At 45.1% G+C, this 18990-nt stretch overlaps 1 protein-coding gene across 6 annotated transcripts in view; it reads left to right on the forward strand.

The window, feature by feature from the left end:
* EVL (Enah/Vasp-like) overlaps positions 1–17913 on the forward strand; it is a 162457-nt gene extending 144544 nt beyond the window's left edge. For all 6 annotated transcript variants that reach the window (XM_087747690.1, XM_087747689.1, XM_009467497.2 and 3 more), the window contains exons 5-14: positions 1080–1141; positions 5240–5469; positions 6096–6217; positions 9715–9775; positions 11801–11867; positions 13218–13284; positions 13389–13451; positions 15755–15821; positions 16199–16256; positions 17314–17913. In XM_087747690.1, coding sequence (XP_087603816.1) covers positions 1080–1141; positions 5240–5469; positions 6096–6217; positions 9715–9775; positions 11801–11867; positions 13218–13284; positions 13389–13451; positions 15755–15821; positions 16199–16256; positions 17314–17351 — 835 coding nt within the window. In that variant the 3' untranslated portion in view covers positions 17352–17913. The remainder of the gene's footprint in view (positions 1–1079; positions 1142–5239; positions 5470–6095; positions 6218–9714; positions 9776–11800; positions 11868–13217; positions 13285–13388; positions 13452–15754; positions 15822–16198; positions 16257–17313) is intronic.
* Positions 17914–18990: the final 1077 nt, after the last annotated feature.

Consider the following 18990-nt stretch of genomic DNA (forward strand, 5'->3'; position numbering starts at 1 on the left):
CTAAACAATCAAGACTGGCCCAAACACACGTGAACAAATTCAAGGCAAGCTTGGCCTAGAAATTATGGAAGAAAATGATAGTAAACCTTATTACCAAGTGCTCCAGTAAGGTAATTTCAGAGTTATGTTTTACTAGTGTTGAAATCTTTAGTCCGTATCCATGTGCATGGTAAAAAGCCTGGCAAATAGTCTAGTTTTTAGCTCTCAATCTTTTTAACAAGAGAAATGCCAGGGAGGGTTTGTGGCAGGGGTCAGTGACAGCTTTCTGCAGAAGTGTTACAGCGTGCGAGAGAAGACCTCTGCTGATAGACCCTGGGAACTGCACATCTCTGGCAACCAGACCCTGGGAAAAGGCTTGGCAGTGCATTTCCCTGTGGGACACCAGGCCTGGGTAGCACGGGAGCTAGCAGCTCCTGGGGGGAAGGTGCCAAAAAAGCAGCAGTGCAATGCTGTGATCTGCATTTGTGAAGGAAAAGCGGCGGTCATGGTCCCCATGGCCATGCTGGCCGGCACAGGGGCGGCTGTGCTGGGGCATCAGGTGCCAGGCTGTCAGCCAGGTTGTGCAGCTGGACAACACAGGTTTTGTACAGTCAACACCTAACTGCAGATCAAGCTTCCTTATATTTTCATTTTAACTACAAGTCCTTTGGTCTCCCAATCCGTAAAAGACTCAGGACTGTGTCCTTTGATGCAAGACAGCCCCTTACTCTTCCCTTGCAATGCTCATGCACTTCAGGTTAAAGACAGCCGCGGTTGCTGTGCCCTCCTGGACCTGTGGCACTGACTGCTCCTCCTGCAGAGCCCGTTGAGGAGTTATGTTAAATGGCTCCACCAGCCCCTGCAGGGCCCAGCAGGGGCAGGGCAACGTCCCGGTTCCGCTTCCCAACGCGTGCAATGGCACCGCTGCAGCCAGGGCAAGTAAAATCAAACCCACCTCCATCTCACGGGAACAGCATTTCGGTGAGGGACGGGCTCACACCACGCGAGACATACAGCTTGAGTGCTTCTCAGTGTATAAAGCTTTTACTCAAAATTGTAAAAAATACATAATGACCAAGGGTTTTTCATTGCTGTTTTAGACAAGTGATGGAGCAACAGCAACAGCGCCAGGAATCTCTGGAAAGAAGAACCTCTACCACAGGCACGTATCAAACCAAGCAGATACAGTCTCTCCCTGCTTGCGTCCTCTAGGTCTAGTTGGGTTTTGCGTGGTGCTATACAAGAGCTAGACTGCTAAAAGTGCTTGTAGTTATGATTAGATTTTAAACCATTTTCAGCTAGGAACTTAGATGCATTCAGGCATGGGTGTGTTGTTTCGCAGAGGCTCAGGTCTGGGGTGTGCAGGAGGAGCTAGGCGGGTTTTGCGCTTTTCAAAACTTGTACAGCTGAGGGGGATTTTAGGTGTACCAAGGGGGCCTGGCCCTGTTTCTTCCACATCCACAACAAATCACACCGCAAGAGTGATTCCATGTTTCCAGGGGATGTCAGCACAAAGGAGCAGACACGCTGGATGTGCCAGGTCAGGCGCTCCCCATCACTCTGCAGCACAAAGCAAACTACAGCGCAGAGGAAAATGTAGTTCTAGATGCTTATCAGTGGGCATTTTGTGGTCATGAAGTGAGGAGTCTTCTATGAGCTTAATGGAAAAAAAAATATATATTTAATGAGCTTACGAAAATCTTCTATAGCATATTAAGTTGCACTAAGCTGAGAGAAGAGATGACAGGAATAGCTTATAACTACAAAGTATGGCTTTGCCTCTCTGAAAGAGGGCAGAACAAGCAAGCCAAGATGGCCATCTTGTGTTTGGGCTCTTGTTTTGGGGAAGTTTTTTCAGTTAATCTGGCCACATAAGTGAAATGTTTTTCCTCAGCTGTTACAACTTTTTAGTTTTTGACTTGAAACCTGCTCAGACACACACATATACCTTAGTCAGCCACAGAAGTTGTTGGACTCTGTTTCGGCAGAGGTTACTGTGTGCTATTCTGCATAGGATATTCCCTGTAGATAGAAAATCCTGCCTCGGCATCCACAAGGAGTGGGACATGGCTTCTGGAGGCTTCTGGCTGTCCCCTCCCTGGCTACGAGGTGGCCACCACTGTGTTCATCATGTCCCTTGCAGCTGCCCCTGGTGCAAGGGTGATGCTCGTGATCCTGACTCAGATTTACACGGGGCTTGCAGGGGCCTCACTGGCACCGGAGCACGCAGCCCATCCTATGCTGCCAGGGTGTTGGCTCCATACATCCCTCCGGTTCTGCTGAGGGTTGGAAACCCCCAAGCTGGTGCCTGCACCATCTCCTCTTTGCTCTGTTTGAGTTCCTGTTTGCGTTTAGTTTGTGGTTCCTTTTTCTCCATTCTGCTTTGCCTTGGTTTCGTTCCTTGCCACATACCCATCTTATTCTTTTCATTTGTCTTTTCTGTTCTTTTAGTTTCCACCCTTCAGATGAGCCTGTGCTCTCCCCCCTCTCAGCCCCAGTCTCCTCCTCCCACCTGCAGTAACTGCAGAGCTCCTGCCGCTGGTGCTGTGCCCCCGCCACCACCTCATGCCAGCCCTCTCTCTTCGGCAGCCACTGTCCCCGCGCCCGCCAGTCAATCCTCTTTCAGATCCCCAGGGAGAGCCAGAGACCCCCCGCAGCTCCTGCACAGGCACTCGGCCTCCGAGCTGCCAACAGCCCCAGGTTCCTCCCCTCCAGCCTGCCCAAACCGCAGGACCGTAATGTCAGGCATCAGGCGAACCTCGCTGTCTCCACCACCTCCCCATCCTTCCCACTTTCCCTTTGCCTCTCACCAGCCTCTCAGGCGCTCTTCTCTTTCCTTCTCTCCTCGGTCTTCTGCTTCCCCCACCACAAATGCACCACCTCTGCAGAGGGGTGATGTCCTGCAGCCGCGCAGTCCCACCATCCTGCCCGTGATTCCTGTCCCACCTGACAGGGTCAGGGGACCCACAGATAAAGCAAGCCAGGAGACCTCAGCAAATGTTCCTCTGAATGGCCATCCTGAAGAACAAATTGCTTTAGGCCCCTCTGGGACCCAGGTGAAAAGTGTGGATGGGTTCTTCTTTCCACACCTAGAAGCTGCACCCTCCTCCCCGCTGCCCACCATTGCCAGCCCGCTTGGCTCCTTTGGCCAGGCTCCCTCCCCATCCTCCCATCCATCATCTCGTCCTCCACAGCAGTGGTATCAGCCCACGTCACACTGTCTTCCATTGCCTCCCCCTTATGCTGCTGTGTCTGAGGTGACTATGCCCAGGAGGACCCCTCCTTACATGACTTCATCAGCCATTGCCCACTTGAGTAAGTACTGATTTTGAATGAGTTGTGACCTGTATAAAGCCTTAGCTTTCAGCTGTTTAAAAAGCCCCATTGGCACTGCCTGTGACTGCTAGAAAAAGGCCTGAGAGAGCCAAGGCTACTCGTGCTGTACGTGATTCCTGAAACCAAGGTGGAAAAGTATCAAAATCACTCAGGACTGGTCCGGGGACCTTCTGAGCTAAAAGCAAGGCAAAAAGCAAGCATTACAGGGCCAGGGCCCTGTAGCTGGGTTGTTGCAATGCATATTCTTACTGTGTTAGCCCAGAAGGAGATTTTTATCATTCAGCAGAGTCAAACTGCATTTGACAGCAAGCTTCGTACAAAATCTATATTCAGCTGGTCCAAAGGTAGCAGATGGGCTCTTCTGAAGCTGGAGGCCAGGTCTGCGGTAGACTTGTCTGTGTAGCAATATTGGTAGAGCTTGTGACTTTTATTCCTTTTCTTAAGTGGTATTTCTGTTACCAGCAAAACATATAACATGGATTTTGTTATAGTTACCCAGAAACCCCTGTGCTTGTGTAATTTATTTCATTCTAGAAACTCTCTTCCTGGTATAAACTGCATTTATAGTGAGGGCTTGTCACGATAACTATTCCAGCAAACCTTTTTCATGGCAGGCAGATCAAGAGCTTGGATCTGCCACTTTGCATATGGTCTTGATTTCCAGTGCTCATCTAAAGCTTGTGGAGTTAGAACAGTTACAAGTAATGCCTATTTGCAATTCAGATCATACGTTTTGTGACTTGGATCCATTCCTGTTTATAACCAATATAATGCTTAAATGGTGTGCCTAGAAAAGGAAGAAAACTGAGACATTTCCTTTCACTTTCTGCTAAAAATATGACAGCAACCACTGGAGGCACAGTCCTTCAGCTGATATAAGTCCTTGAAATCCACTTAGTTCAATAAAGTTATTTTAAACTCACATCAGTCCATTGTTTTGACTCAGTTCAATTTTTGCCTCAGGCCGGCCTCTAGTTAGGTGGGTGCATTTTTGCAATTACAATTAACTGTACCCACAATGAATTACTAGCTATTATGTTCGTGAACCAAGGAGGGCTTGAAATGTTTAAAGTGTGTCTAATAGTGGCTATGGTTCATTTCAAGAATGGAATCGGGAGCGTGAAATAATGGCAGAAGTAACCACAGAAATAAGGCAGTATTGTAAGAAAACCTAGATAAGAAGAAAACCAGGCTGCTAATGTTAAATACAGTTTCCAAGTGTTCCTCAGTCAAAACCCGCGTGTCTTTCAAAATAACACTTACTGAACAACTGAACCTGTGATTATGTATCAGGAGCAGCCTGTTCTGAGGGAGCATAACGTGGGGAAATACCCTTGGGGAGGGGGATTCTTTCAACTGACCCCTTACAGACAGGCAAAACGCTGCAGTGGAGTTACCCACCATCGGCCCCTCCAACAGGCTGCTGCTTTGAGGAGCTTTGCTCAACCTCGGGGTGCTTAGAGCTGGACTCTCCCCCTGTTATTTTGCAAGACCAGCTGAGATCACATGCCCTCTGTCGCTGTAGCCCATGAGGTGAAAAGTTGGTGTTAACAGAAGTCCACAGAGTTGGCTGATGTAGTTTATTATCTCCATGTAGAAAGCTATAAGAGGAGCAGAAGAAGGTGCCGCTTATGAATTGGGAAATGTTGTGTATGTTTTGATTTCGGCACAGAATAAAACACTAGCCCAGCCAGGCAGAAGACGAGAGAGAAGGCTAGTTTATCAGTGACAGGGTCTCGCAGGAGGACACAACTGTAGCTGATTGACCATTGATGCAACCACCATTTCCCGTTCTGCTTGGCGCTTCCTTGCATTGCTCACTCATCGTGCAGTCAGGTCATGGCCTTGGGAGCAGGAACGTGACCTTGTGTTCAGCCTGGAGGAGACCACGCTGCACGTCTAATTCGTATTCTCTGCATTTCAGGCCCAGCACTTCCACCTGGTCATCCCAGTGGCACTGCTGTGATCCCTGCTTCGTCCGGGGGGCCCCCACCTCCGCCACCACCCCCAGTCCCTCCGCCACCCATGGGAGCTGCGCCCCCCCCGCCGCCCCCACTGCCGGCAGGTGCCGGCCAAGGGGCTGGCACTGAAGATGGGTCAGTGTCAGGGCTCGCAGCGGCTCTGGCTGGTGCCAAACTAAGGAGAGTTCAACGGGTAAGGAGGTGGCACTGGGACTCCCTGATAGGCTCTTCTCCTCTGCGGGAAAGCCTGGCGCAGCTTGGTGTAATGATCTGCAAATCCAGCATGAAACATGGTAAAACATGCTTCAGCCGACCATTAGGTGAACTTTTAAATGTGAGTTTGCAGTGCAAATAAAGCTGAGCAGGAAATGTTTGGTAGAACTTCTCTCTTCAGAAAATATTAATTAGCAAATGGCTGCAAGTTCTCATGTTGCCAGGATTTCATTACTTTTGCAAAGTCCACCGTTGTGTTTTCAGTCATTTTAAGTGGTTAAAACTGCACCATGCTTACAAAACCCAGTGTATACTGTTGAGGCCTCACGTCAACAGGTGTCCACTTAGGTAAGGGTTGCATAACCCTGCATAAACATAACCATGAACAAACAGCGCTGTGGGGGTTTTCATCATTTGCTCATATATTTGCCTCACCCAGACTGTCCTGGTTTTAGTAAGGTCTTCTTCCCAAAGCAGAACACATCCTATCTCAGGTTTTGGGCTGTGATTGTGATAGCTGTTCCTAATAATTAGGAAAACTAATCATTAAGGGTGTGGTTGTAAATGAAACTTGTCATTAATTCCAATGTTGATTTTTGTCTTAAGCCAGAAGATGGTTCAGGAGGGTCCAGTCCCAGTGGGGTCTCTAAGAGCGATGCCAATCGAACAAGTAGTGGAGGAGGCGGAGGAGGACTAATGGAAGAAATGAATAAATTACTGGCAAAAAGGTTTGTACTTAGACTTCAAGTAAGCACGAGCATGAGCTCTGCAGCAAGCTGTGGGACAAGGTGCAGTCATTTTTGATTAGCAGTGGGTCACTTTGGTGCTTCTTTGCAATTTGACAGGTCCTGTGTAGATGTTAGTCGCCAGCATTGTCTGGCCTTTAATATGAAATGTAGATGTTGCAGCAATGATACTTGGCAGAGCTTAGCTGCTGTAGCAAATCCTGCAGTGCGGTGGCCTTCAAAGACGGTGATAAATACATCCACTGTGGTTTTGCCATTTTACCAGATCTATTTCAAAGTTACTGTTTTCGGAAAGAGTAAACTATGAAAGGAGCTTAGGCAAATCATTCTTTATGCAGCACGTTCAGGATGTTGGGCCCAAAAATGTAAACGCAAGTGCAGTAAAAGGCCAACATCTTGGCAGGTAAATTATTATCGATTCTCAGTCTGTTTCAGACAGGCTAGCCAAGTTATTCTCCACTAAAGCGAGTTGTGATGTATCAAGCTACCAGCTGTTAAAAGACACTCAATTATTCCAATTATTTTTGCTTTCTCTTTTCCCCCTGATTCCATCAGTAATGTTCTGTCAGACTCCCAAGTTCCTAGTGTTAGGTGTTTTATTTTTAGCCCTAATTTTTTTTTAACTTATGAATAGTGAAAGAAAAGGATAAGTAAAATAATGAAGAGTAGGTACAGTTGTATAGTGCGCAGAGATGGAGTTTTTAAATAATGTTGTCTAGTACAAAAAAAGTTCCCAGTTCAGAGGATCTGATTCCAACTTTCCTCCATGTCCTGGTTGTTTCAGAAGGAATTCTGAACATGGACTGTGGATGTAATCCTTTGGAAAGTATTAAATAAATACACAACACTATAAAAAGTTACCAGCAGTGTAAAATACCAAATAGATAATTTTCTCTTTTCAGAATTAAAATAGCTTAACAGTTTTTAATAGTTATTTAGTGGTTCACCTTCTGATCTGTTTTGTGCTGCTACATATCAAGACTGACCTTGCTGAACTGGAAGATGTCTGTAAGCAAAGTAAGGTTCAGACACTAGATGCTGGGGTAACTAGCTCTGTTCAAGCAAGCAAGCTAAATGGACATCTCCTCATATGCTTGGATATAGAAATCCTACAAATTAATGTGGTTCTAGTCTAAAATGTACTCCAGCATGGCTTTCAGCAGTGGGATTCGGTGTCTTCAAGTATTCAGGGTCAAATCCCCTCCCTATCTTAACAAAAGCACCGGTACTGCCATGAGCACTGTGCTGCCTCTACTCTGAAAATAACTGAGCTGCAAATCCTTTCCCAGGGAGTTGACAGCAACAGAATTGTCTCCTAAATTTTGCTTCACAAAGCCATGGAAGTCATTGGAGATACACAAGCATCAGTCAAGGGTGCAATTGGCGCATGCTGTTAAACTCATACTGAGAGGACTTCTTTTGGCTGCAAAACCCTTTTTAGGTGGGATGACATAGAGAAAGGAAGAACCTTGCACTGTGTTTCAGGTTGCTCTTACTGAGTTGGCAGCCAGGAGGAAAAAAAGATGTTTTTTAAACTGAGCATGTTCAATACAGAAATCACCGAGTGATGAGCAGAGGATCTCAGGGGCCCTCTTCTGAGCAGCAAAACACATGCTCAGAAACAGGGAATGTGTATAATGCTGGGTTAGTAAGAGAGGAAAACGCTTCTGAGAGCTCAGGTGGTATAAAATACAGCTCTCCAGATTTAGTGGCCCCCATGAGAGCAGCCCTTTGCTTCAGAACTGAAGTGCAAGAAGAATAATGAACTATCTCACAAACTGCTATCATTTCTAGCCCAGTTAAGTTTGTTGCAGGACATAAATCTAAAATTGGTCTCTCACCCTGGCAAATATTTCCCTGGCTCAGGTTTGTAATCATGATAACGTTTTTTTCCTCAGAAGTATCAAGTAAATATTAGAGAAAGATTTTAAAAATTATTACTGATCTAATAAAATTATTAGTGCAGTCAAATATCTGGAAATAATCCCACAGAGCATTGTGTCCTACAAACATATGCATGTGTTTTACTCCTGTTTTTTTGTAAAATTTACATCAAATCCTCCTATTTCTGAATCCAGTGAGGCTTTTCTTTTGCCGGAGATATGAAAAAAAAATCCTTTGACAAACTTGTGGCAGTGTTTTGAAACTCAGCAGCCTTTCTAAGTGCCACTTGGGATTATTTTTTTTTCTGTGAGATGAATTTTGTCCATTTCAGAAGCAAGACTAAATGAAAAACCTGTCATATTGGTGTTTTAAAAAACATCTGCTAAGGGTAGTGTTCACAGGTAGATAAGGATAAGGATCATCAAAACCAAAATCCATACGGAGACTAGACCTGCAGTTCCCCTGATTGTCTAAAATGGGAAATTGGATGTCTGGACAATCAGTACCTGGCACACTTGAGTACTGTTTAGACCCCAAATAGGGCTTGAAAATCAAGAATTTGGTTTTCTTTTCTTCAGCCAGTGTGGCTAAGACCCAAGAAGTTTTACCATGCATTCTTCAAAGGTAAACAACCAACATCTTTGTTTACTCTCACATCCAATTGCTCCAGTGGATGGATTGCAACTCTTTCTTTGCCACTTGCTTCTCGGAGAGTTTTGCCTCTCCTTGGGAAGCAGGACAGAGTGAGGGTCTCAGGTCCTCGCTCAACTTCTGTAGGCACCACCAACACCGCCAGTCCTGGGACTACACAGCTCAGGAGCTCTGCTGCCTTTGAATTGGATTTGAGACAGCAACAATCTCCTGTCACTCACCAAACTTGAAAACCCAGGCTGGTGCACTTGTTTCCCAACTCCTGGTCTCCAGCCAGAGCTTTCCCACCCTGGAGGGAGCAGGGGTCTTGGTTGAGCAAAAATGGTGCCCGACCTTTCCTGGTGAGGATGGACCTGGGTTGAAGGGCTTTTCTGACTGTCTTCCCATCACATGGGAGCACTGCCACAGCCCTTTCTCTGGGTGGGAATGGGGTTGGGGGGATATAGGACAGGTGGCAAAATGATATTTGAGGTGGCTGAGAACATAGTGTCATCACTGCAATACCCACCTGAGCCACCTGTGGAGGGTTGGGTTGGTCCTCAGAAACCCCTGTCAGGATTTGGGTTTTTCCTCCTGTGTAGGACACAGGAGCCACCACTTCCTAGGCCCTAGAGAGAAGCCATCCCTTTCTCACTCACCCAGTTTCATACCCAGCTGCGCTTCCTTCCTCCGCTTTGGCAGATTTCCTTACGCTCTGCACCCTGTGTTCCTCTGTTAAACACCACCTTGTAATATTGCCCCTCTTTCTGAGTCATATCACTGAGGTCTGGATTCCTCACCTCCACCCCAATCCTACACAACTGAACGCATCCAGCCTTTGTCACGTTCACTAGGATGAACTAAGTAAATAATAACTCCCACCAGAGCCTGAATCAGCCTTCCCACGCAGAGGATGTGTTTCTAGAGAGTTGACTGTGTGTCCTATCTCATGTTCCCTTGCAAAGGAGGAAAGCAGCATCGCAGTCAGACAAGCCAGCTGACAAAAAGGAAGAGGAAAGCCAAAATGTAAGTGAAAGACTCCTCACTGTTGTGCTCTTGCAAATATGTTGATGTGCTGCCTTGTAATCCAAAGTCCTGTGTTCATTCAGTGTGTGTGGCAGGCAATGACAAGCAGTGCTGATCCAGGAATAGATTTGCACATTCAGTCAAAAGCTAAATGTAATTGCTTCCACCTCTCCTGGGAACAGCACCCTATAAACAAGAATTGCTGCCTTATTCACAGGTGAGGTATTGACCAAACCAGGTTAATAGGCGCTTTCTCATGGTCTGATCCGAGTGTTGTAGGGTACGGTAGATTCTTGCTCCTTAAGAAGATGCACTGAACCTTCTGGCAAGTCAGCTTGAGATCAAGTCCATGTTTCTTATTTTAAATTTGTGGCTTCAGCTAAGCTGAAGTGGATCATCAGCCATGTGGTGTAACTTTGGATTGCCATCCTCCACGCAAAGCAAGAATCCGCTCACTTTCGACCCCAGAGTGCACATAAAACATGTCTCGGGGAGCGGAAGGGGAAACAGTGTATTAACCACCAGACCATTCAAAAGTTAAAATATGTGTTCCTGATACTTACACTAAAATCAGATAGAATTTGAACAACTTTAGGGAACTTTGATTCATTTCTATTTTAACTGTTCTGTCTGGATGTTGTCCAAAAGGAATTAAACAAGAGTTTTGATTTGACTCAGTCTTTACACTGAACCTGATGCAGTAATTTTGAGTTCAACATGCAGATTAAAACACTTTTTTTTACCTGCTGAACTGGTAAAGCATGGGAGATCATTCCAGTTTCAAGAGAGGCCAGGATTTATGCTGTGTCCCTTCCCATGCGGTGCTTTTCTGGGCTGCTGCTCATACAGCATTCCTGTTGCTAGCCTGTACCCTTGTGAAGGCCCTCTGCCATGGCTGCAAGTTCATAAAGCATCGGGTGTGCCTCATATCACGTATACAGAGGTACTCCTTCCAAAGACAAGGTAACAGCTCCTCAGCAGGAATGCCATTCAGAAAATGCTGGTCTCGCCCCAGTCTGAAAGGTCTGTAGCAAGAGCAGAAATAAGCACTTCCACTGTTTAAGGAGAAAAGCAGCTATTTTTTGCATGTTCCTTGAGGGATGCTTCAAGCAGGGAATTTGCCTATTCAACCCTTGATTCTGCTATCTTGCCCCAAAGCTGGTTTTGAACATACACTCTGAGATGAAAGGCACCATTTAGCTTCTAACTATTCAGCCTCTCCTGTCTTTCTGCCCCTTGCTCTCTCTCCTTGAAGCCCTGCATTAGGTTGTATCCCCAATCAAACTTTTCAATAGCACCAAACTGTTCAGAAAGGTGTTTTAGAGAACATCTGTTTAATGTGTATCTTGAGTACGCTTTGTGGTGGGGGTATCTTCTGTCAAACTGGGTATAATTCCATTTTACAATGCACAGTTAATGCTTTGCCTGAGTGTGTTTTGAGGGCTGCTAAAGAATATTGACGTGTCAAATATATGGGTGAATGTTTTATGATCTGTCACACATAAATCCCAGAAAAGGAGCTCAAATCTGTGATGTAGTGTTTAATCTTCTACTTAAAAGGAGTATGGATTGATTTAGTTAGATTCTGTTAGTACCTGGACTGCCCTCACTGATACCAGTGGCTGTCCTGGGCTAAAAGGCTGGGATCTGACCTACTGTTCCTTCAGGTGGCTCAGTTTCCATATCACAGAGAGTTTCTAAATTTGGGAAATGGATGGTTTGTATTTAGACAACAGCAGCCAGCACTTTAGAGTGGTAATTCAACCTGGTTTGGTATGCAGGGATGAGAGTGATTCAGTGGAATCATGAAAAGGTGTCCATGTTAGCAAAAAATAAAAAGGATGTATTTTGCCGTGCTAAAGGGAGAGAAAGGTTAAAGTTTGAATGGACTTGAGCAGTGCCTGCTGGACACGCTTGGAGGAAACTTGCTTTTGTGCCACCTGTGCTGCAGCTGGTCTCCAGAGTAGAAGAGGACTCTGCGCTTCATCTCCAGAATTAAGTAATGTCCTGTTTTTCTCTTTGTAGGACGATGCTAGCACCTCTCCTTCACCCAGTACACGAGGTCCCACCCAGCAGCAGCAAAATTCATCAGGTATTAAATTGAACTACTAGTGGTTTAGTTGTCTTCTTAATCTAGTCTTCACCACCTCTGGACTCTGGGTTCATCGTCCTACTACTGAGTGCAGCAGCAGTAACTAAAAGAATTACCAAGCACCTATTGTTTTAAAAACTGCACTCAGCAAGAAATGGTGATTTTATATGCTTCACAGCCAAGAAAATGACAATACAGCCAATTTAGTTTAAAGGGTCCAGGCACGTAGCTGAGGATCTGCGTCTTCAACACTGTGCACCTGAATCTTCTAAGAGAAAAAAAGCTATATTATTTTACTTTTGGTAGTGTAGCTATCCTGGTTTATACAGTTGAGGTTTGGGTCTCAAACTGTTATCCTTCCTTAACCTAGTAGCTTGTTGCAGTAAGCCTGATCCTGAGAGTTACTAGGTGAAATTAAGGAGCCCCCAAAATATGTTTTTCCTGTGATGAGTTGAAATAACAGTATCTGAGCAGATAAGCTGCAAGCCAGTCAGATTCATCCTTGCATCAGCCTTGGCCTTCATACATGCTAAAAGAAATCTCTCCCAAGGGAATGAGTATTCAACCATTCCAGCTTCCTTTTGGAACAAAGCCATGATTTGTGTTTTGCAAGGGAAGGGGAAGAAGCCAGGAGAAAGGTGCATATAAATGAGGAACGAGATCTAGAGATTTCCTGGGAGTGCCCATAATTCTTTTAAAGAGCTTTTTAGGACCTCACAGAGGAGCAAACCCTTGTGTATGAAGTTGTGTGTTATTCAAGTCTCTGAAACAGTTCACTTTATTTTAGACTATTTGCATTAGTAGGAGATTGGGACAACAGTAAGCGTTTTCAGTAACAAGGGTAATGTAGTGCAGCTTTTGGGAATGTTCTGCGAGTTAGAAATGTAGACAACATTAAATAAATTTTCCGTGGAGATTTGCATAGAGGGGGTCTCACTGCCTTTTTTTTGACACACCCACATTTTCTGCCAACTATGCAGATAAGAAACCTAAGACTTTTTAACTTAAAATATAAATAAGTATTGTACTGAATAAAGTAAGCCTTGCAGCAATTAGCCTGTATTTCTTAATACAAGTGATTTACGCTTTTCCTCCTGCTGTTCCAGTTCCATGTCTTTTTAGTATCATTTAACTATCTGGTCCCTAATTAAAGGGATCACTAAGCAGATTTTTGCTAATGCTTTCTCTATAATGCAGGCAGCTGCACTCATTCAGCAATCCCACTTCCCTGGATCTAAGTCACTCATCCTCACTGAATGAAAGCAGCTGTATAAGACAATCATCGTCAGGATTTTTTTTATCATTAGATAAAAAAATAATAAACAGTAACTTTTCATTTTTGTTTTCCAGACTCTGGGAAGAAGCCATGGGAAAGGAGCAATTCTGTTGAAAAGCCTGTATCTTCATTACTTTCTAGGTGAGCTGCACGGGGTGTCCCTGCGGCTGGCTAGCAGTTGGGATGGTCATGCTGTCCCCGTGGCACGTGCACAACTCATGTCTTGTTTCATTCCATTGCTGTAGAAATCCATCAGTGGTGAAGAGCTGTGAAGCTAAGAGCCCCACACAATCCCACGTGTCTTCTAGGTACTGGCTAACAGCCTGGCTTCTTAACCATCTTGGCTTGTCCTTTGGCTAATCCCATCATTCAGCACTAATGTTCGTCTTCTGTCACATCTTTTACTCTTTCTCTTACAATCATCTGCTTTGTCTGTTGCTGCACAAAGTGTGAAGGCAGAGTGTGTCATGTCAAAGGCTTGTTCCATGGAAACAGCCCCCTGCTCAGGTGGGCACAGGCATCACAGACGTTGATCACACTAAAGCAAGCACTTAAAGCATCTGTGCTCATGAATCAGAGGCACGGGCTTGGCAGTGCGCTGTGCCACGTGGAAGGCAGGTTTTGGAGCATCTTTTTACAGCAGGTTCAGGGTGACCCTGCCAATAGGAGAAGTTTTCATTGTCCAACCTCTGCAGAAATTCAAAAGCAAAGGCAGAAATGATCTGAAGAGCCTACAACTGGGAGAAGGGAAGTTATGCCTCCATCCATGCAACTGCAGTGGGTGCATGAGAAAGGAGAGCAAAGCTTGGTGCAATAAGTTAGTAACATCGAGCTGTAAAAAGGCCCAGCCACAGACAGGGCATTCAGAAATGTGGGGTACAAAAGCTGGCAGGTGTCAAAAGCCAAGAAGCCTGAAGCAGGACTCCAGAAGTCCTGTCGGTCAGAACAGCCAAGCTGCAGTATCACCACTCATGCTCTTACCTACAGAGATTGAGATAAATTTTTACGTTGGACAGCTAAAGAGAGACTTCCTTCAGTGCTGGTCCAGGACCACCCAGTGTTACTGCAGGACTGGACACTGAGATGGACGGACAAGCTGAATAAGGAGGTAGAACACAGACTTGCATATGTTTAGCATTTACTGCAAAGAGATGTCCCTTATTTTACACTGTTAAATATACAACAGTTCTGATAGTCTGCAGAGAGAAAGTTGCCAATGGCAACTCTCTGCACGTACTTGCTGCTGTGTTAAAGATGCTGGAACGTGCCCTGCTCAAACATTCAGAGGGATGCACCAGTGTTACTAGAGCAATATATAGTCTCTCCCCCTCTCCTAAAACAAATGGGACACATTGGTTCTAGGAAATATGTAAGAGTTTCCAGTAGAGACAGAAAGGCCATTCCTTCTCCTGGCAAATGGGAAAGAAACGTGGGCTATTTAAAGCAGCCATCAGGTTTTCGCCAGCTATCTTCTATAATGCCATTCCATCCTCAGAGGAGGAGTTCAGTGGGAAACAATCCTTTCCTAGTTTAACACCTGGAGTAGTGTTCAGCGTTTTCTTGCTCAAATTACTTCTGTGGGGGAAGCAGGGCAGGTTTCAAAAGTTCTCAGCGGTGACCTCTTTCTGTTCCCGTCCAGTTTGATGGCCTTTGTATCTGTCTTAACTCCCAGCTTAGCTGTGAGATGGTAGGAGAGATGTTAAGATTTTCCCAAGAAAGGGTTACCATACCAAGTGTACCCTCAGGAGCGGCAGAATCTCTGCAGCCCCCAGTTTGGGCCCAAAGATGATGGCAACGTTATTTGAAGCCTTTTCTACGAATTACATAGCATGGTTAATTTTTGAAATGTTTTAGAGTTACTGACGAAAAGAGAAAGTCAAGCAGCTTCTGCTTCCTTGATTTATTTTATCAGCCATCATCAGAGTTCAGCCCACTGACTAATACCATCCTGGAAGACACTCAAGTGTACTAGCCATTAAGGGCAGATTGGTTTTGTTTCTGGGTCAAGAAAAAGTGCCTGTGCTACATACTGCTATCAACAAGCTCCACTTGACTCACTTAGGCCTTCCAAAGAAAGGATTACTGGGTTCTTATTTTCCCTATAATATTTTTCTAACCTGTATTCTACTATTACTTGAGTACCCGATTAAAGTCTATGTGGCCAAGGCAGCGTTGCTGTACAGAAAACAGACTGTTAGAGAAAACCAGACATCTAGCTTGCAAACTGCAAATGCTGTAATAAAATACATTGTTAAACAGGCTTTTTTGAACAGAAGACATCTCAGCATTTTCTAGTCTGAAATCATTGAGACTCCCAACACCAGAAAAAAAAGAGTAAATTAAGTTTCAGTGCAGTCTTTGCCCTCCCTCCAATATGTCTGCAATAGGAGAAAGCAGCATCTTTGAGGGTCAGGCTATGCAAACGTGAGCAGTGCTGCTCTCCAGCTGCCGAACCCTCCTGAGCAGCACACGAGGGAGCCTCCCGTCCAACGCTCGAACACAGGTGCTCCTGCTCTGGGGTGGATTTCATCCACACCATCAGGTGGGTGTAGCTTAGCACGCGTTGCAAGGAACTGACTGGCTGTTTTGTCCTCTTCTTCCATTCCTCAAGGATGAAGCCAGTGAGCAGCAGCAATGATGTGGCTATGGATGCCTTAGATTTTGATCGAATGAAACAGGTGAGTGAAAAGGTCTTTTGCACTTAAGAGATTTGACGAGCTACCCATTTTCCCCCATGCATGCGCTGTACAAGCAAAACAGCTGTTCAGTCTTCTGATTTCCTCTATAACTAGGTGCTTAGAGAAGGGCTAGCTGGTGAGCAGCAAGAGAGCACAATCTCACTGCTCTTTGATCAAGATATCTGTACAGAAATGCGCAAATAAATATGCCAGCATCTTCTCCGTCCTTGGCCTGGGAGTGCAGACGTAGCTGTTAGTAGTGCTAGGCTCTGATCGTCAGCGGAGGCGGGGGACCAGCACAACGGTGTTAAACTTGCATTTTCTTCCACCAGTTAGAAGGAAATTCTGAGCAGCTGACTTGTGTTTTGTCTCATCAGGAAATATTGGAGGAAGTTGTAAGAGAGTTACACAAAGTGAAAGAGGAGATAATTGATGGTAAGAAAGAGAAAAATTATTATTTTTCTCATCTTTATGACTAATTTCCTGTAGATAAGATGATAGGAACTGCAGAGTTCCCTGGTGTTTTCAGACTTCTCTGAGGAGCTCTGATTTATATACACATTTGAAGAACAAGCATCTACCTTATCTGAGCTCTGATCGTGACATTGTGTTTACATCCTTTATTTTTATGCTGTTGACGAGCACTTTCACTCCCAACCTGTGAGAAGTTCACTGGCCGGTGTTTCTCACAGGTGGGAGGCTGAGAAAGGGCCTGCCTGTAGCCCGTGGCGTGTCAATTTATCACAATCAGGGAGCGTGAAATCACTTGTAACTAGCTGGCCACACAGGTCCGGGATGAGGAGGGGACAAAGGTACCAAACTGAAAATCCTTCCCAAGCATCTTCCGTAGGCTTCCTATGCTTGAAGAGCTATTTCAGACCTTCACTCAATTACAGCTTTCCAAGTAGCCACATATTTTTATAATTCATTGAAAAGTACAACAGCTGTACTAAATGTATCAGTACTTTTTTATAAATTGCTCTGCAATATATGACTAAATGTATTTTTCAGGGCCATTATTGACATGCACAGCAAAATACCTATTTGAAGCCTGCATTAGGGCATATGAAGATGCATGTCCACACCCTGCACTCCCCATCTTAGATTCACACAGAAGGGGAAAAAGAGGAGACTGTAAAACAGCTAAAATCCATTCCCTGTCCCCTCGCCCTAGACATGTGTGCTCACAAAACCTCGGGGCAGTTTGCAGTTGAGGACACCCTCGCCCGTACGCTACCGTCCCAGCAGCTTGGCCCTCAGAGCCTCCCTAGTTCATTCCAGTGCAAAATAAGACATTCACATAAACCACAGATGCGACTTCTTAAGCCAGTACTGCAGTTTGCAAGCAAACAGCTGACTGCTTACCCTTACTCATCCTTTTACCCTCCACTCATCCTTTTACCAGCGTGTACTTTCTGCGACCTCTATATTTAGTGTTTTCCATCACACTGGGTATAACATTATGCATTAACTTTTTGGTTTGGTTTTCTAGCCATACGGCAGGAGTTGAGTAGAATCAGTACAACATAATGATTGCAAAGCATTTGGACGGTACTAAGAATGCTAGGAAGATCGGATCATTTCTAAGGTCATGCAAGATGGCGAGAGAGGACACCGGCACTGTCTTTGTTCTTATACCCTTTTTATTAGCAGACTCAGCACACTTTGAAGCTTGCTGCTGCCTTGGATTCGCTTCATTTTAAAAGTCTTAATCTAAAGAATATTAAATTTTAAATTTCTGGATTTTTTAGATTTCATCTGACACTGCACATTGGATTTGTCAGCCTTTTTTGTATTTTGTATTTGCTTATTTAAATGTATTACCTTTCTTTTTAGTAGTAGATAAGAACACACGTGAACCATTTGCTTTTGATAGATAACTTCAGAGTAATTTTACTAGTAGTCTGCAATGTAAATGAAGATCCTTTGCCAACAGAAATGTATTGTGGCATCACCAGAAAAAACAGAGACATGTTAGTTGTCAGCCAACAAGTTCTTTGTCTCAGAGTTATCACAATATAAAAAAAATGGTACGTCAGTGCATCACAGTATCTGTGTTCATATTGGTAATAAACTGTTTATTGTCCACATGGCCCTGCTTTTCTTTGTTTCATTCGTCCCTTGACCTCCCGCACTTTTATGTCACTCGGGTTGACGATGAAAGGAAGGTCACCGAGACTCACCGTGGGGTGGCAGCTCTGCCTGGCCAGCGCCACAGAGCACGAAGAGAAAGCGTGAGCCTGTTATGGCTGGTGCAACGGCAACAGCCCTGCCTTCTTTTACAGGGAGACGTGGCTCTCACCTGCCCGGCCCTCCTCGCATCACCAGCTGAGCACCACCTCCTGCAGTCGGGCTGCGGCAACCTCAGCCACTTTTTGCCAAAGTCAGTGAAGGACAGTGGCTGATGGCTCTTCTCAGGCCACCACTAACTGTCCCACTGCATCTCCTGCCATCACTGAAAAAAAAAACAGGTCCCATTACCTCCACTCGTAAGGGCGTCTGGTAAATAAAACAGAGGTATTTATGCAGAACAAAGCTACTGAAGGCATTAGGAGGATGCAAGCTGAAATCACTGGCACAGCACTGCTGAACTAGAGGGTTAAGTGGAGTCATTTGTTAATATCTCACATATTTCATTTGTTAATGTTATGCAGGTCTTGAGCTTCATTTCACAGAAAGCGAAGTCAAAGATATGAGTACAGGATGCTGAACACTTAACAACGCACACCCAGTCATATCTTTCAGGCCCTACATTTTTTTTTCTTTAGAGCCATTCTTTCCACCAGCGCAATCTTGGGAATTTCTTGCTTGACTTAGTTTGGCACAAGCTTTACATGGCAGTAGTCTTGATACCATCTTCTTGATAACTTTGTGCAAAAGGCAAGAGATTGGTGTTCAGCTATTGAAATCTGTCAAATATTTTCCAAGCCCCCCTGCTTTGCTTCAGGCCTTCCTGAAGATTTCATTTTAAAAGCCAGGCCCCGGGGATGGTTTCGGGAGCAGAGCCTGGTGCAGCAGCCCAGGAGAGGCTGTGGCTGTCCCCTTGCTCGCGTCCGCCAGGCCTCCTGGAGCGTGGCAGCAGGCAGGAGGACTGCCTGCAGGCAACAGGAGACCCAGGAGAGGAGGCAAGGTGAGCATGCTTTGCAGTTAGTTGTAAAATGTTATCTGC

Source organism: Nipponia nippon, unplaced genomic scaffold (genome assembly GCF_047370975.1).
Source record: "Nipponia nippon isolate SJK-2023a ecotype South Korea unplaced genomic scaffold, ASM4737097v1 scaffold_11, whole genome shotgun sequence".
Classification (NCBI taxonomy): Eukaryota; Metazoa; Chordata; class Aves; order Pelecaniformes; family Threskiornithidae; genus Nipponia; species Nipponia nippon.